Genomic DNA, 16770 nt, shown 5'->3' with positions numbered 1-16770 from the left:
GTTCAATCCATCTATGGCCACAAACGAGGTTGGCACTTTGTCTTTGTCCAAAACTGTACTATAGTTGATTCCTATCGAGAATTGGCCCCATTGGTATATAAAATATATAAAATATTGTTTTAAAAAAATCAGCGTCAAATGAACGCAAATATAAATGAATTCATGGAAATAGTGAAATCTATCCCCCAAAGTACTATTTTGATACTCTCTTATGTGTGTTTCTTATGCGAGAAAGGCACCACCAACGCTAGGCGGATTGTTTTGGATTTTAATTGGCTAATAACACTATATATTTAACTCAGTTTTATATTAGCGAAAACTTATTTTAAATTCTTTCGATCAAACCTAAAAAATAGTGCATTTGCATTGTCAATATTACTGTAGGTACACATTTTAGCTGAATTTCAAGAACCTTAAAATTATTTCTATCATTCAAAGTACGTTAAAGTCTGCGTTCAAAGTCATTCAGTCTTCGTTAAAGAAATCTTGTTGCTGTAGTTTTATCATTCGTTCCTCATTATTTCCCATATTTGATTCAAAATTCTATGATTTTATAATTCTAAAATTCTAAATAATAATATTTAGAGTTTATACATTAATTAAGCGTAAGATAATGGGTCAGCTGAACTTGCAGATTGACGAGCCGTTGCTTCATCTGATGAGGGGTTTTGATTCGCATCAATAGATGATCGCTAAAAGATTTAAAATTGATAAGAATCATTTTAAAAAGATTTCAAAATATAGTTAGGTGCGGTTTCATCTGGTTTGTGAATTTTCAAATAATTAGAGCGTGATTGTTGTGTTTATTTTTTTATTAATCCTAAGAGGTCCTTCACCAGTCATGCTTGGAAACTGATGCAATCAATGTCATTTGAATGAGCAATAAATATAGCAATTTATGTTATTTTAGATTTCAAGCGTTATTATCATCAAGAGAACCTATCCACAGTCACATTTTTGGAGTATTTTATACCAATAAATATCTAGGAGGTACCCTTAAACCAAAAAAAGGAAATAAGTAAATTTTAATTAAAACTAAATGTGCATTTAACTTAAAAAAATAAACTTATTTAACCTTTTGTTTGCTTCCACCGCCCAGAATTTTCCTCCGCTGGGCAAACATATGCAGGTACATCTGCGGGAACAGTGGAATGTACAGCAGCATGATCAGCCACAGGAAGTAGAAGTACGAAAAGGTGAAGTTGTACGGATTCGGCATTTCGATGCTCCACTGTTTGGATTCGCGCACGTAGCTTTGAGCCCAGTAGAAGCACAGCAACTCGCCAGTCACTCCGATCGGGTAGAGTACAATAAATGTAGTGTACCGGAGGAAGATCACGAAATGAGGGACGGCATTGACGAGGTTCAGGGCGTAGTACCCGTACCGGATGATTTCCGTGATTGTCCAGGCGAGTAGCGCCAGTGGTAATCCGGGGGATGTCTTCCCCGTGGGTGTGGCCATTACAACGCCGCACACGACCATGACTCGTGAGAATACTTGGAACGTCGTAATTACTGGATTACTTGGAACGATTCGTGTTGCAGCGTGAATAATCTGTATGTTGAAAAAAAGGAAAGAATATAATCTTTTTATTTTGTATAAACTGATTATTCATAAGGTAGAATTGCCGCACCCTCCTTAGCCGTGCGGTAAGACGCGCGACTACAAAGCAAGACTATGCTGAGGGTGGCTGGGTTTGATTCCCGGTGCCGGTCTAGGCAGTTTTCGGATTGGAAATTATCTCGACTACCCTGGGCATAAAAGTATCAATCATCGTGTTAGCCTCATGATAAATGAATGAAAAAATGGTAAACTGGCTTAGAAACCTCGCAGTTAATAACTGTGGAAGTGCTTAATGAACACTAAGCTGCGAGGCGGCTCTGTCCCAGTGTGGGGATGTATAATTCCAATATGAAAAAGACCAGATTGACCAGAACATTCGCAATTGCAAATAGAATCAATGGATGGCAGCAACCCCCCATTTCTCTCAAACCCCAATGTGCGCAGTCCGAGAGCTCTAGTATTTCAATGGTCGATAACGGCGCTGGTCACGTCCTCATGGTCTATCGGGGATGAGAAGGAATTGATGATGCAATGACTCGCCCACTGCAAGCCGAGACATCTCTGCAGTCGGTACGAGTTCATGCGGAATTTTATCGGAATCTGGGGGTTAGGTTCTATGGCAGAGGTTCGTCTTGGTTAATAAGTTTCCAATGTGATAGTAATGAAAGGATTGTGTATTCTAATTGGATGCCAAAATGAGCTTTTCGCTTATTTCGAGAATTCTAACAGTTACCTGTTAGAACTAGTCAAGTTGTTGGTTTAGGATAGAAGATGGAAACGGTATGAAAGCCCATTTTCAGTTCTAGCGATTTCTAGAATATGAGAAATATATGAAAAAAGTGGGAGATATATAACGGGCCCTGGGATTGACCCAACGACCTCCTGTGTATGAGGTAGAAGTGGTAGCCATATGACCACCAAGCCCGTTCCAGGAGTTTGCTGAGTGTAGCTAATAAACTTATCGGCCTATAGTTTGATACATTAAAAAGTATCCATGTCGAATGCAAGCGGAAAAGATTGTTGCCAAAAAATGAGCTTCCCGGGGTAGCTTCTTGACCACGGAGTCAACTGCGAGTTGTGGCGCCTGCCTAGGATGTGGTGGGGTTTGACAGTGGGCCCTGTTAAACCTCTATAAAAAGCTGCATGAATCCGCAAGTAGGCTCCGCCAAAGCGACCGTGTGCCGCTCAAAGCGCACAAGCCCAAGTCCTGGTGTTAGGTGGGACGCTAAACAGCCCTGACACGACGGCCCTCCGACGAGACAGGAGGTTTGCGCAGGCCCAATAAGCCGCCTTTAAAAACAACTATTACGACATAGAAGATAATACGACTCGATACAATCGACAACGACCTAGGCGACGAATAAAGGATCACGATTGGAAGCTTGGAACATGGAACTGCAAGTCGCTAGGCTTCGCAGGTTGCGACAGGATAATCTACGATGAATTACATCCCCGCCACTTCGATGTCGTAGCGCTGCAGGAAATCTGCTGGACAGGACAGAAAGTGTGGAAAAGCGGGCATCGAGCGGCTACCTTCTACCTGGGAGGGAGCTCTCGATACTACACATCAATTTAAGTATATACTGTCGTCATGCAACAAGTAAATTTTCAACAAGAAAAAACAATCAACGTAGGCGTCACATGAAATGACTGAATTCTGTTTTGCGTGTTATTGTTGTTATATTGCCTTCAAAAATTTGCTTGCCGAGAGTTTCGTTTTCGGCTCACACTGACAGCTAGATTTCGGCTCGGCTTGACACACACATTTTTCGAATCTGTTTCTCCCTCCCAGCCTTCTACCAAAGCTGTGGCGCCACCAATGAGCTGGGAACCGGCTTCATGGTGTTGGGCAAGATGCGCCAACGCGTGATTGGGTGGCAGCCAATCAACGTAAGGATGTGCAAGCTGAGGATAAAAGGCCGTTTCCTCAACTATAGCATCACCAACCTGCACTGCCCTCACGAAGAGAGATCCGACGACGAGAAAGAAGCGTTCTATGCGCAGCTGGAGCAGACATACGATGGATGCCCACTGCGGGACGTCAAAATCGTCATCGGTGACATGAACGCTCAGGTAGGAAGGGAAGAAATGTATAGACCGGTCATCGGACCAGATAGTGTGCATACCGTATCGAACGACAACGGCCAACGATGCATAAACTTTGCAGCCTCCCGCGGAATGGTAGTCCGAAGCACTTTCTTCCCCCGCAAGAATATCCACAAGGCCACATGGAAATCACCTAATCAAGTAACGGAAAACCAAATCGACCACGTTCTAATCGACGGTAAATGCTTCTCCGACATCACGAACGTACGCACTTACCGCAGTGCGAATATTGAATCCGAACACTACCTCGTTGCAGTATGTCTGCGCTCAAAACTCTCGACGGTGATCAACACGTGTAGGAGTCGTCCGCCGCGGCTAAACATTGGGCGGCTACAAGACGGTAGACTAGCACAAGACTACGCACAGCAGCTGGAAGTGGCACTCCCAACGGAAGAGAAGCTAGGCGCAGCATCTCTTGAAGATGGCTGGAGAGATATTCGATCCGCCATTGGAAGCACCGCAACCGCTGCACTAGGCACGGTGGCTCCGGATCAGAGGAACGACTGGTATGACGGCAAATGTGAGCAGTTAGTTGAGGAGAAGAATGCAGCATGGGCGAGATTGCTGCAATACGTTCGTGGGGCAGTACCAGGCAAGATTTATGGGCGAACGCTCTACCACAGACCAGGTGTTCGCCATACGTCAGGTATTGCAGAAATGCCGCGAATACAACGTGCCCACACATCATCTATTTATCGACATCAAAGCCGCATATGATACAATCGATCGGGACCAGCTATGGCAGCTAATGCACGAAAACGGATTTCCGGATAAACTGATACGGTTGATCAAGGCAACGATGGATCGGGTGAACGTAGTTCGAGTTTCAGGGGCATTCTCGAGTCCCTTCGAAACGCGTAGAGGGTTACGGGTTGCTATTCAACATCGTTTTATAGGGAGTAATACGAAGGGCAGGGATTGACACGAGTGGTACGATTTTCACGAAGTCCGTCCAGTTATTTGGTTTCGCCGACGACATTGATATCATGGCACGTAACTTTAAGAGGATGGAGGACTACATCAGACTGCAAAGCGAAGCTAAACGGATTGGACTAGTCATCAACACGTCGAAGACGAAGTACATGATAGGAAGATGCTCAAGAGAGGTCAATGTAAGCCACCCATCACGAGTTTCTATCGGTGGTGACGAAATCGAGGTGGTTGAAGAATTCGTGTACTTGGGCTCACTGGTGACCGCCGATAACGATACCAGCAGAGAAATTCGGAGGCGCATAGTGGCTGGAAATCGTACGTACTTTGGACTCCGTAATCGAATAGAGTTCGCCGCCGTACCAAACTGACTATCTACAAAACGCTTATAAGACCGGTAGTTCTCTACGGACACGAGACCTGGACGATGCTCGTGGATTACCAACGCGCACTGGGAGTTTTTGAAAGGAAAGTGTTGCGTACCATCTATGGTGGTGTTCAGATGGCGGACGGTTCGTGGGGGAGGTGAATGAACCACGAGTTGCATCAGCTGTTGGGAGAACCATCCATCGTTCACACCGCGAAAATCGGAAGACTGCGGTGGGCCGGGCACGTAACCAGAATGTCGGACAGTAATCCGGTGAAAATGGTTCTCGCCAACGATCCGACGGGAACAAGAAGGCGAGGTGCACAGCGGGCAAGGTGGATCGATCAGGTGGAGGACGATTTGCGGACCCTCCGCAGACTGCGTGGTTGGCGAAGTGCAGCCATGGACCGAGCTGAATGGAGAAGACTTTTATGTGCAGCACAGGCCACTCCGGCCTTAGTCTGATAATAAAATAAAAACGATGACGCGGTAGATGGGATCGCGTCTTCTGTACCACTGGCGGCGTCATTTATTGTGTCCGATGACAAAAGACCGCCAGCTAAGGGTTGTGTACTTAGCTGGTAGTGCAGCCTGGGCACTGTTGTCCTTCTGACATCAGCTAGAGTGAGAAGATACGCCTCGAGCGTCTGTTCATCAGGAGGTGCGGCTCAAACAGCGTCTGCCTGGTACCCAGCGGCTGATCAACGAAATGCTGTATCGCGTCAGCTATACCTAAGGTGGCAGCCCCACCAGCGCGATGTAGGTAACGCGACCCCGGTAAGGTAGCTTACTGAAGCCTCTCAAATACCACGAAAAATGACGATAGAAGAAAAAGAGAACGTTATTTTTGGCAACCGACCCGGCAACGAAATAACTACGATTGGAAACTCGGTACCTGGAATGTCAGGACCCTAAATGAACCTGGACGAGTGAGCCTTCTGGCTCATGAACTGCAGAAGGTTGGAGTGAACGTGGCTGCTATTCAAGAAGTCCGATGGCCTAGATCCGGAGAACGTGAATTCCGAGCCGTGGACCCCACGACCAATACTGCATTCAAGTATAACATCTATCACAGCGGCGGCGGAGAAGCAGAGCATGAAGTTGGTTTCGTAGTGATGGGCAAGCAGATGAAGCGAGTGATATGGTGGAAACCCATTAGCGAACGAGTCTGTGTGTTGAGGATATGGTGGCAAAATCTTCAATTACAGCCTAATCAACGTTTACGCACCGACAAACGATAAATCCGACGACGTGATGGACGCGTTTTAGTGCCCAAAGCATGACGTGAAAATTGTTATCGGAGACGCTAACGCTCAGGTCGGTAGAAAGAACTTTTTCCGTCCCATAATCGGTAGGGAGAGCCTTCACTCCGCTACCAATGACAACGGCCTACGGCTAGTAAATTTCGCTGCTGCCAGAGGGATGGCCATCAGTAGCACTTACTTTGCACGAAAGAACATCCGAAAGCACACCTGGACACACCCAAATGGTGCAACTTGCAGCCAGATAGACCATCTTTGGTGGATGGGCGCCATTTCTCGGATTTTATCGATGTACGGACATTCAGAGGTCCGAACATTGACTCTGATCACTACCTCGTTGTCCGTAAAATTCGATCACGGTTGTCAACTGTATCGAACGAAAGATCACAACGAACGATGCGTTACAATAATGCTGTCCAATGAGCAGCTCGAAGTAGCTCGAAGTTGTTCCTGTCACGCTCATGCCCGTTTGTTGACAAAAAAGAACGAGCAGGACGGGAACAACTTCGAGCTACTTCGAGCTGCTCATTGGACAGCACTAATATCCAGCGATTGTCGGCGGAAGGAGTATCGGCTGAGTACCGCCAGAAGCTCGACGAACGGATAAGTGCAATCAACGTTAGCGACAACATCAACGATCTATGGGAGTCGATCCATGGAGCGGTGAGCACAACAGCACGAGAAGTGGTAAACACTGCACAGAGGCGACCAAGGACGGGTTGGTTAGATGTGGAGTGTCAGAGAGTAACAGACGAGAAGAACGTTGCCAGAAGCCGGATGTTGGTATCGGGTACCCGATCGAATACAGATTGGTACAAGGAAGCAAGAGCAGCCGAAAAACGAGCCCACCGCAGGAAGAAAAAAGAGTATGAGAGCAAGTGATTAGCGAGGCGCGGAGAATTGCGGAGAAAGACAGCGCCATCTCCCGTCATGTGCCAAACCAATAAGGGAATTTGCTGACAGATAAAACCGAAGTGGCTGCCAGGCGGACTTTGTTGAATAGTGGAGGTGACGGTGCATCGTTGAGCAGAATAAATATTAGCGACGATGGACAAGCTGTGGAGTCGCCTACACTAGATGAGGTTAAAAAGCTGTTCAAGAGCTGAAAAACAATAAGGCTGCGAGGAAAGGCCAGCTCCCGGTCGAACTTCTCAAACATGGCAGTGAGCAGCATCATATTATGTCGAAGATATGGGAAGACGAAGAAATGCCTGCTAGCTGGTTGGAAGGCCTCATTTGCCCACTCTTTAAGAAAGGATACAGACTGGAGTGCGCCGATTACCGAGGAATAACCCTCCTTTAATTCGGCGTACAAAATTATGTCCTTTATTCTGTTCAACAGATTGAGACCGCTTGAAGAGCCCTTCGTCGGCGAATATCAAGCAGGTTTTCGTGAGGGCCGATCAACGACGGAACAAATGTTTACCCTGAGACAAATCCTTGATAAATTCCGGGAATACTTGCAGACACATCATCTGTTTATTGATTCCAAGGCGGCGTACTGTTCAGTGAAACGGAATGAATTATGGCAAATTATGCTTGAACATGGTTTTCCGGCGAAACTGATACGGCTGATTCGTATAACGTTGAACGGATCGAAATCAAGTGTAAGGCTTGCGGATGAAATATCGACATCATTTGTTACCTTAGATGGATTGAAGCAGGCTGATGCACTCTCGAATCTACTGTTCAATATAGCGCTCGAGGGAGCGATTAGGAGAGCTGGTGTGCAAAGAAGCGGTACCATTATCACAAAATCGCATATGGAAGAGGCTTTTGTGCCTTTTAAGAGGGAGACAGCGAGGATTGGACTCACGATCAATACTAGCAAAACGAAGTATATGGTCGCTGGCAATCAACGTGGGTTCATTAGTGGTGGTGGTAGCAAAATGTTGCTGGATGGTGAAAAGTTTGAAGTGGTAGAAGAATTTGTGTATCTTTGAACATTAGTGCCGTGCGGTAATGCTGTTACCCGCGAGGTGAAAAGGCGTATTGCAGCTGCAAAAAGGGCTTATTACGGACTTCGTAACCAGCTTAAGTCCCGTAGTCTGAAAACGAAAACAAAACTCGCGCTGTATACTACTCTGATTCTTCCGGATGCTTTATACGACCATGAAACATGGACGTTAAAGGAGACTGATCGGAGAGCTTTCGGAGTGTTTGAGCGTAAGGTGCTGCGGACAATACTCGGAGGTAAACAGGAGAACGGTGTCTGGCGGCGTCGCATGAATCACGAATTGTACCAGGTGTATAAAGGTTTGGATATTATTAAGCTTATACAACACGGCAGACTACGGTGGGCTGGTCACGTTGTTCGTATGCCGGAAGAACGTCAAGCGAAGATAATATTTAGTAGAGAACCCGGAAGAGGCCGCAGGCTTCGTGGAAGGCCGCGCACACGATGGCTTTTTGCAGTTGAAGAGGACCTGAGGGCGCTCAATGCTCAGGGCGACTGGAAGCGATTGGCCCAGGATCGAGTCCACTGGAGAAGGATACTCCATTCGGCGTAGGTTCATCGAAGAGCTGTATCCCATCAAGTATCAAGTAAGTAAAATTTATATGAGATGTCAGATTGAAGTCAGCACTTCAATGGACTACTTTAGAAACGTTTTTTATTACTAATTTTTTTTTGTAAGGACATGGCCGACGCTATTGCTAATTTCAAATATTATTTATTATTAAATTTGTATTATGAAATTGGCTAATTAGTTACATTATGTTTTGATTACCATTCTTGAGTTTGTTTTATTTTGTTTGAGCTACAATCTCCAAGTTATGAATAATATCGCAAAAATGACAATTATGATCACTTAAACACACTCCACATACTTTGTAGTACATATTCTAAGTATTTAGCTTCAATTAGGCAAACAAAAAAAATGAAATTTTGTATGAAATTTTTTTCCCGTTTTTGGCAACATCCCCATTTTGGCAACATTAAAATCCGGTCGTGTTGCCAAAATCGGGAAGGGACTGTAGTAGAAAGCTCGTTATGCAGAATATTAGGCGAATCCATTTTGCAATTATTTTTTCAATAATAATTCTTTTCAAAATTTTCTTAACTGGGTCAAATATAGTGCCTCCACGGTATCTGTTTTCGACAATTAATCGTGTCAAATTGTTTCAATTTTGTTTCAATAGTTTGCATGTTGAGTAATAAAAGTCCGACGTGTTGATCCCTGACCTGCAGCCTTATGTTCAAGTCATTGAGACGTTTGGTGACATGTACTATGAAGGTCAAGCCACTCACCCATTCAGGGCCATGCAGCTTGGGCATTGGTTTTGCTTTATCTTGTAAAAATAATGGGATTTCCTTTCGAAGAGAATAAAATCTTTCAAGCAAGGTGCCATGGGTTAGCCAACGAACTAACATATCAAATCTCCGTATTTTGCTTCCATTCCCGTCAACATAATTTGGAATTAGTGGTGGTTGAGTTTTCTCGCTTAGGTAAAGTTGATTTTCTTAATAGCGAGCTTCGCTACATCATGAATATTGATCATTTTTGCACATAGATATTTTTGGGCACATTGACAGAGAAATATCACAAATCATATCTTGTGATGATTAACAATTAATTAACAAATAAACAAATTAAAAAATTGCTTTAATTTTCAAGTGTCACGACATCCGTGTTCTTTCCCGTCATTGCCGGAGCCCCATCAGTTGTTAGGCCTTAAGCTTTCAAAGAAGTGTTCAAGCTCCTTCATACAGGTCAAAACCGCTTTCCTCAGGTCTATACCGGTCCAAGATGATCATAAATGCCCCTGTCAAAATTTCAATCGCATGAAAAGCCCAGCCAAAATTAAGGAAATTCATAATAACATTTTAAGCTCGTCCTTTTCGGTTATTTTGGCAACTGAAACCAGCTGGGATGAAAGCGTAAGGAATGAAGAACTTTTTGGAAGTAGCTTTAATGTATTCAGGGATGACCGCGATTTCTCAGAATCTAACAAAAAGTCTGGCGGTGGAGCTCTAATTGCAATCTCCACAAATTTTGATTCAGAAATAATAACTACCAAAAAATACAAGAACTTTGAACATGTCTGGGTGAAATCTAATATTGCAGGAGAAACCCATGTTTTCTCTTCTGTGTATTTTCCGCCGGACCATGCGCAAACAATTTCTTATGAAAGCTTTTTAAAAACTGCGGAAGAAATTTTATCGCAACTTCCACCTGAAGTCAAAGTACATATTTATGGAGATTTTAATCAACGCACCGCTGACTTTATTCCGGATTCAGAGAATGAGCAAATCCTACTTCCAGTTGTTGGGGAAAATGAAACACTACTGTTTATATTTGATAGAATTGCCAGCTTAGGGCTTAACCAAATCAATCATATTAAGAATCAACAGAACTGCTACCTAGACTTTCTATTAACGAATATACAGGAAGATTTTTGTGTGTCAGAATCATTGAATCCCTTATGGAAAAACGAAACATTTCACACAGCTATTGAATACTCTCTGTTTGTTCATGATTATCAAAAACCCAGCGACTATGACTTCGAAGAAGTCCTTGATTACCATAAAGCAAACTATGACAACATAAGACATAAGCTAAGTAGATTAAACTGGAAGCAAATTTTAGAGAATGAAGGGAATATCGAATCTTCCGTTGATGTCTTTTATAACATCATTTTTAATATTATTACTGAAGAGGTTCCAATAAGGAAAAAAAGGCGGAACGGAAATTCGAAATGTCCAATTTGGTATAATAGACAGATAAAAAATTTAAGGAATCGCAAACAAAAATTACATAAAAATTACAAACTAGACAATTCGAATGAAAATTTGTAAAAATATTTAGACATCTGCGATCAATTAAAACTAGCAATTGATGTAGCATTTGAAGAGTATAATACGAAAACAGAAAACAAAATAAAGTCATGCCCAAAGAACTTCTTCAATTACGTAAAATCAAAATTAAAATCAGACAATTTTCCCTCATCCATGTATCTAGATGAACACGTCGGTAATTCCTCGGAAGACATCTGTAATCTGTTTGGAGATTTCTTCCAAGAAATATACACCACCTTTTCGGAACAAGATCGCGACTTTGATTTTTTTGCGCCTGTCCCAGAATTTGCTAGGGATATTGATGTTAATCAGATCATGGTAAACGATATTCTAAACGCTTTAAAAAACATAGATGCATCTAAAGGCTCTGGCCCTGATGGTATTCCACCGGTATTTTTGAAGAGTCTGGCTAAAGAGCTGACGGCACCTTTATTTTGGCTCTTCAAATTGTCACTGGAATCAGGAAGTTTTCCCAGGGTATGGAAAAGCTCTTACCTTGTGCCCATTTTCAAATCGGGCAAAAAATCGGACATTCGTAATTACCGTGGAATAGCCATTAACATTTTGAATCCATTATTAATGAAAAGTTATTTTCACAACTTAAAAACAGAATTACAAATAAACAGCACGGATTTTTTAAAGGTCGCTCAACCGCTACAAATTTAATAGAATTCATTGATTATACCCTACATGCGATGGATAATGGTAACTACGTGGAAGCTCTGTACACTGACTTTAGCAAGGCGTTTTTCGCATTGACATTCCATTGTTACTCTTCAAATTGCAAAAAAATGGAATTGAGCCAGGACTCCTTAGATGGCTTAAATCTTACCTCACAGACCGGCAACAAATAATTAAATTTAATAGAAAGAAATCCAATCCCATTCAAGTCACTTCAGGAGTTCCACAAGGCTCCCATCTTGGCCCTCTTTTATTTATATTGTATGTAAATGACATTTCCCTCATTCTCAAAAATATAAAGCTTTTAATTTATGCCGATGACATAAAGTTATTTATGGAAATAAAAAATGAAGGCGACATTATCGTATTCCAGAATGAAATACAGATGTTTTATACATGGTGCAGAAAAAGCCTATTGCAACTAAATGTAAAGAAATGCAACATCATATCATTCAGCAGAAAAAGAACAACACCAAATACACAAATTGTACTAGGAAACAAAACTGTAGAAAGAAGTGAAAGAGTTAGGGATTTAGGAGTGATTTTAGATTCAAAACTAACTCTTGTTGATCACTCCCTGTCCATGGATAAGGGGCTTGACGTTGATATTTCAAGTGTCTTAAAAAGATTTTTATTTTATTTTTATTTTTGTTGTTTAATAGAGTGCTTTTTTCAAACAAAGGTTAAGTTCAACACTAAATTAAAAAATTAAGATATTTTTCCATTTTTTATATCTCCTTCACAAGAATATCGTTATTTTAATGGTAATGGTTTGAAAATAAGCTCCGTAGAGAAACTTTTATCACATCTTACTTAAATAAGGTCAACAGTTATACCAAACACTTGAGGTACCATGCCTCCAAGTTAACTAATGGTTAGTGTCGCACGATCTAACAACAACTGCCTATTGGCAAATTTGGAGGTGCCGGCAGGGTTCAGTAGGGGTCTAACTAACATAACTCTAATACTAACAAGACCCTGAAACAAACGCTTATCCAAATAGCATACATCTATTTATACTTGTAGTAGTAGCTAACAATAATTCATTTTGTAATAGCTGAAGTAGAAATTTAGTAGTGAAAAGTAGAATTTGTAGATTTACTAATTTGGCATTGGAGATAGTGAATGTATCTATTATATCTTCTCGATAATCTTTTTATTTTAGTCTCTCTAGCTGCATGGATCAACGCAAAAAAAACTGTTTCTCTCTTCCTTCTATTAGGTTAGTTAGAAAAATTAGCGGATATATAGGGGACATGACTTAGTGTTTCTCGTATTAAGACAAATTCGCTGACCTTTACCTTATAACAAAATAAATGACCGATAGTAAAATGAATGACTGAAATTTAAAGATATCAAATAAATAATAAAAAACGAAAATAAATACATGACCATCGGTGGACAGAAAGACAAGAGACAGAGTTCTGTTTAGAATAGTTAATTGAGACCATTGCACTCACAAGATAGAGAATAACTAGTACCACTATTATTGCTCCAAGACTAATAACTTGACCACTTACGGAAATGAGGATAGACCATATGATGCGTTCATCCACTATTATATTGAATATTGTATACCCTGAATCTGAATAACTGAATTTTAGACCTCATTATTTTAATAAATAATAAAGGTTTGAATATTAGAAAAGGGAATAGAACTTGACCAAAAAAAAGCAATTACGGAACAAGTGGACAGAAATTTTGTATAATGATCACTATTAGACTACTGAAACTTTAACATATGACATTACTGTGACTGATAGGATACAATTAACTCGACGACGTATTGACAAACATCCGATACTCAACCGTGTTAAAATAAGGGAAGCTCTTCAATGTGTCCATTTATTACAATAGTACTTAAATTAATCTATTTTGAAACTACCCTACCAGAATGATATCATTACATCTTTATTCGAAATTGTTACTTCAACAGTACCACCCGTTGTCAACATAGACTACTATTAGGTATTGAATGTCGGCTCCAAGTAACTAATAATTAAATTTACATGTTAACTACTTATTCAGAAAACATCTATGTACATGTTGAGCTTCCATTATTTGTTCGGTTTATAATTGACAGACTGTAGATAGAAAGCATAATGTATCGGTATGATCACAATACAAACCCAGGCCGCAGTGACCTAGTGAGCAACATAGCTTGAGTCGTCTGCTAGTATTGTGTATCACATGGAGAGCCCAGCCGAGATACCAGTCTATTAAGACTACAACTGGTCAACTCTCGAAAAAAAAAAAAAACTAACTCTTGTTGATCACTATAACACAATCATTCACAAAGCTAATAATATGCTAGGCTTTATCAAGCGCTTCTGTTTCAACTTTCAGGATCCCTACACAATCAAAACACTATATATTTCATATGTACGATCCATACTGGAGTATTGTAGCATTGTATGGTCGCCTTACTTAACCACACATGAAGAAAGAATAGAATTAGTACAAAAACAATTTCTACTATACGCTCTTCGTAAATTAGGTTGGACGTCATTTCCTCTTCCATCTTATGAATCACGTTGCATGCTTATAGACATACAAACATTGAAACAGCGTCGAGAGTTTGCAACGGTTTCATTTGTTAACGATATAGTATCTCAACGTGTTGACTCAACTGAAATTTTGTCGAAATTAAATTTTTACATACCTTCTAGGCTACTTCGACATAGGACATTATTTTTCACTAACCACCGCCGAACAAATTATGCCAAATTTGGACCTCTTAACCGAATGATGGCTGTTTATAATCAACACTGCGAAGCTATTGACTTAACAATGTCTCGGCATAACATTAAACAATATTTTCAAAACAAACATAAGAAATTCAACAATTTAAATTCATAATTACAAACAACTCTAGCAAAAAAAATATTTTTTTTTACGTTTTTTATTGTATTTCATAATCTACTATAGCATTACGGAAGAAAAAAAAAACATGTATATGTATTTGTACTAGTCTACGTCGGTTGACGAAATAAAGAAATAAATAAAATAAATAAATGAAAATAATTTCATGCGTCTTGTTTTTACTTCAAGTATTTTCATCGATTGTGAGCAAGTAGAATCAGAAGCGGGTGGATTTTTACGTAACGTACTTTAACTCTTCACCGTGTTTTACGAGAAACTAATTCTACTGAAGGAGGCTTTTTCTTTAGAGCACACAATATCGCCAACACCCGATATGTATTCCCTAACAAGTTCTCCGTCCTAGAAAGGTTGCATCCGAATTGCCAAAATCTCATTAACAACAGAACTAGCCCGCGCTAGATTATTCGACTCTGTGCTAGCTTGTAGTAACCTACAGTATATATTTAATAAATAACAAGAAGGAGCTTTTTGAGCCCGATAGAAAATCTTTCGGGCCGGTTAAGAACGCCGCGGGCCACAAAAAATGGAGCCAAGGGCCGCATCCGACCCGCGGGCCGTACGTTGGGCAGCCCTGGGTTAGGGGATGAGAATCGGTTTGCGCTCTCGCCGACGATGGTGTTCTGATTGCAGTCCGTAAAAGCATCGATTAATCAAATGATTGTTAATATTTCAGCAGGAAACAAAACACCAGTTGACATGTTTTCAACTTTAGTTTTGACATATAAAAAATAATCACCATCCGAAAAGTATTGGTTGAAGATGAAATTTCTAGAGGTGGTTCCATAAAAAAAATTTTTTGCATCGAACAGAATATTGAATTTCAAATCGTGTAGAAGAATACAGTTTAAGCCATTAAGGAAGCTAATGGCTATCGCGAAACAGGTTAAACTATCCAATGTGCTCCACATCACATCGATGCCTCGCTTTGATCGTGTTCAAGTTTTTAAATATTATAGTTATCATAAATGCGTGACGTAATTTACGAATATCCCAAATGTGATAATAATTTTCGGTCAAAATTTGTGTGTGACGTAAAAGTGAAAGTTCGCGTGAATTTTACTTACTTCGAGTACAGCAGCATTTTGGAATATGATTACGGTGGTTCCTAAATAGTCCCATAGTGGCTTACCATTGCCCTTGTCAAATGTATAATACGCTAGTAGTTGGTAAAACATGTAGGACCACCTGTAATACAGAAAAGCATCACAGTTTTATCTACCAAGCCAAGCTTATCAACTATATATACAAGAGTTACTTACCCTAGAACTTGACCTCCATTATACAGGATTAGATACAGCTTTACGAGCGGAGAAGGTTCCTTTGGTGCCATCGTTTCGATTATATAATCAACCTGTTGGACTTTTGACCTCTCCAGCGACACAAAAAAACAACAGTGAAGCAGCACTCTAGATACACGAAACAGCTATCGCTGCAAAATGAGCCAGACGATTGGAAAATGCACGACGGCAGCGAAAGAAAGCAGTTGCTTACGCGATCGAGTCGACCAAAGCACTAATAGTTATAAACACGCAGCAACGTCGACGGCTCGGTCCACATCACCCGGACCGAATGAGCTTTGATTGTATAGTTCGATACTGTGATTTCGTAAGGGCCTAATTTGTAAACGTACGCAATAGATTCCGTCGATTTTAGGAGAATCAGAGACTACAAACGTTATTTTTCACATCCATTCTATAGTAGATATAAGGCTTTACTAAATCCTTCACTAAAGCAGTCTTAATTATTCCGGATTAAATCAAAGTTTTCTTTTGTGTCTTAAGCTCTCAGGAATAACACTGTTGAGTATTCTCCTATCCTTTTCCATTCAAATGTAAATATTTATCAGCCGAACATTGTTGGTGACCACACATTTAAAGTCGATCATTCATGTATGAAATTTCATTCATAATTCATTTCACATGAATGAAATTTCACTCGTCTGACAGTTGAACCGTTAGCTAACAGACACGGCAAGGTACAGCGACAGCAATTTCAGCTTGGGTTCATTCGCAAATTACTTAACGCCAAAATTGATAATTTTCAACCCCGCCCACCCCAAGTAACAATATTGGTTTTAAGACATATTTGAAGTAGAGTGGTAGCACTAACTGTTAAAACCAACACCTTAATAAACTTACCACAAAACATTTTTATATTCGATTTGGCCCATTCTGCAAGA

The 16770-nt window shown here is 40.9% G+C and overlaps 1 protein-coding gene across 1 annotated transcript; it reads right to left on the bottom strand.

Annotated features, from left to right (window-relative positions):
• Window positions 1-288: 288 nt before the first annotated feature.
• Window positions 289-16413, bottom strand: LOC134226204 (very-long-chain (3R)-3-hydroxyacyl-CoA dehydratase hpo-8-like). The gene is made up of 4 exons (XM_062706818.1): window positions 15851-16413; window positions 15656-15776; window positions 1076-1555; window positions 289-692 (listed from the first exon to the last, which is right to left on the bottom strand). Exons 1-4 carry the CDS (start codon window positions 15919-15921, stop codon window positions 600-602), a joined length of 765 nt encoding a protein of 254 aa, XP_062562802.1. The 5' UTR covers window positions 15922-16413; the 3' UTR covers window positions 289-599.
• Window positions 16414-16770: the final 357 nt, after the last annotated feature.

This window comes from Armigeres subalbatus, chromosome 3, assembly GCF_024139115.2.
Source record: "Armigeres subalbatus isolate Guangzhou_Male chromosome 3, GZ_Asu_2, whole genome shotgun sequence".
NCBI classification, from domain to species: Eukaryota; Metazoa; Arthropoda; class Insecta; order Diptera; family Culicidae; genus Armigeres; species Armigeres subalbatus.
This window is presented reverse-complemented; position numbering and strand designations above follow the sequence as displayed.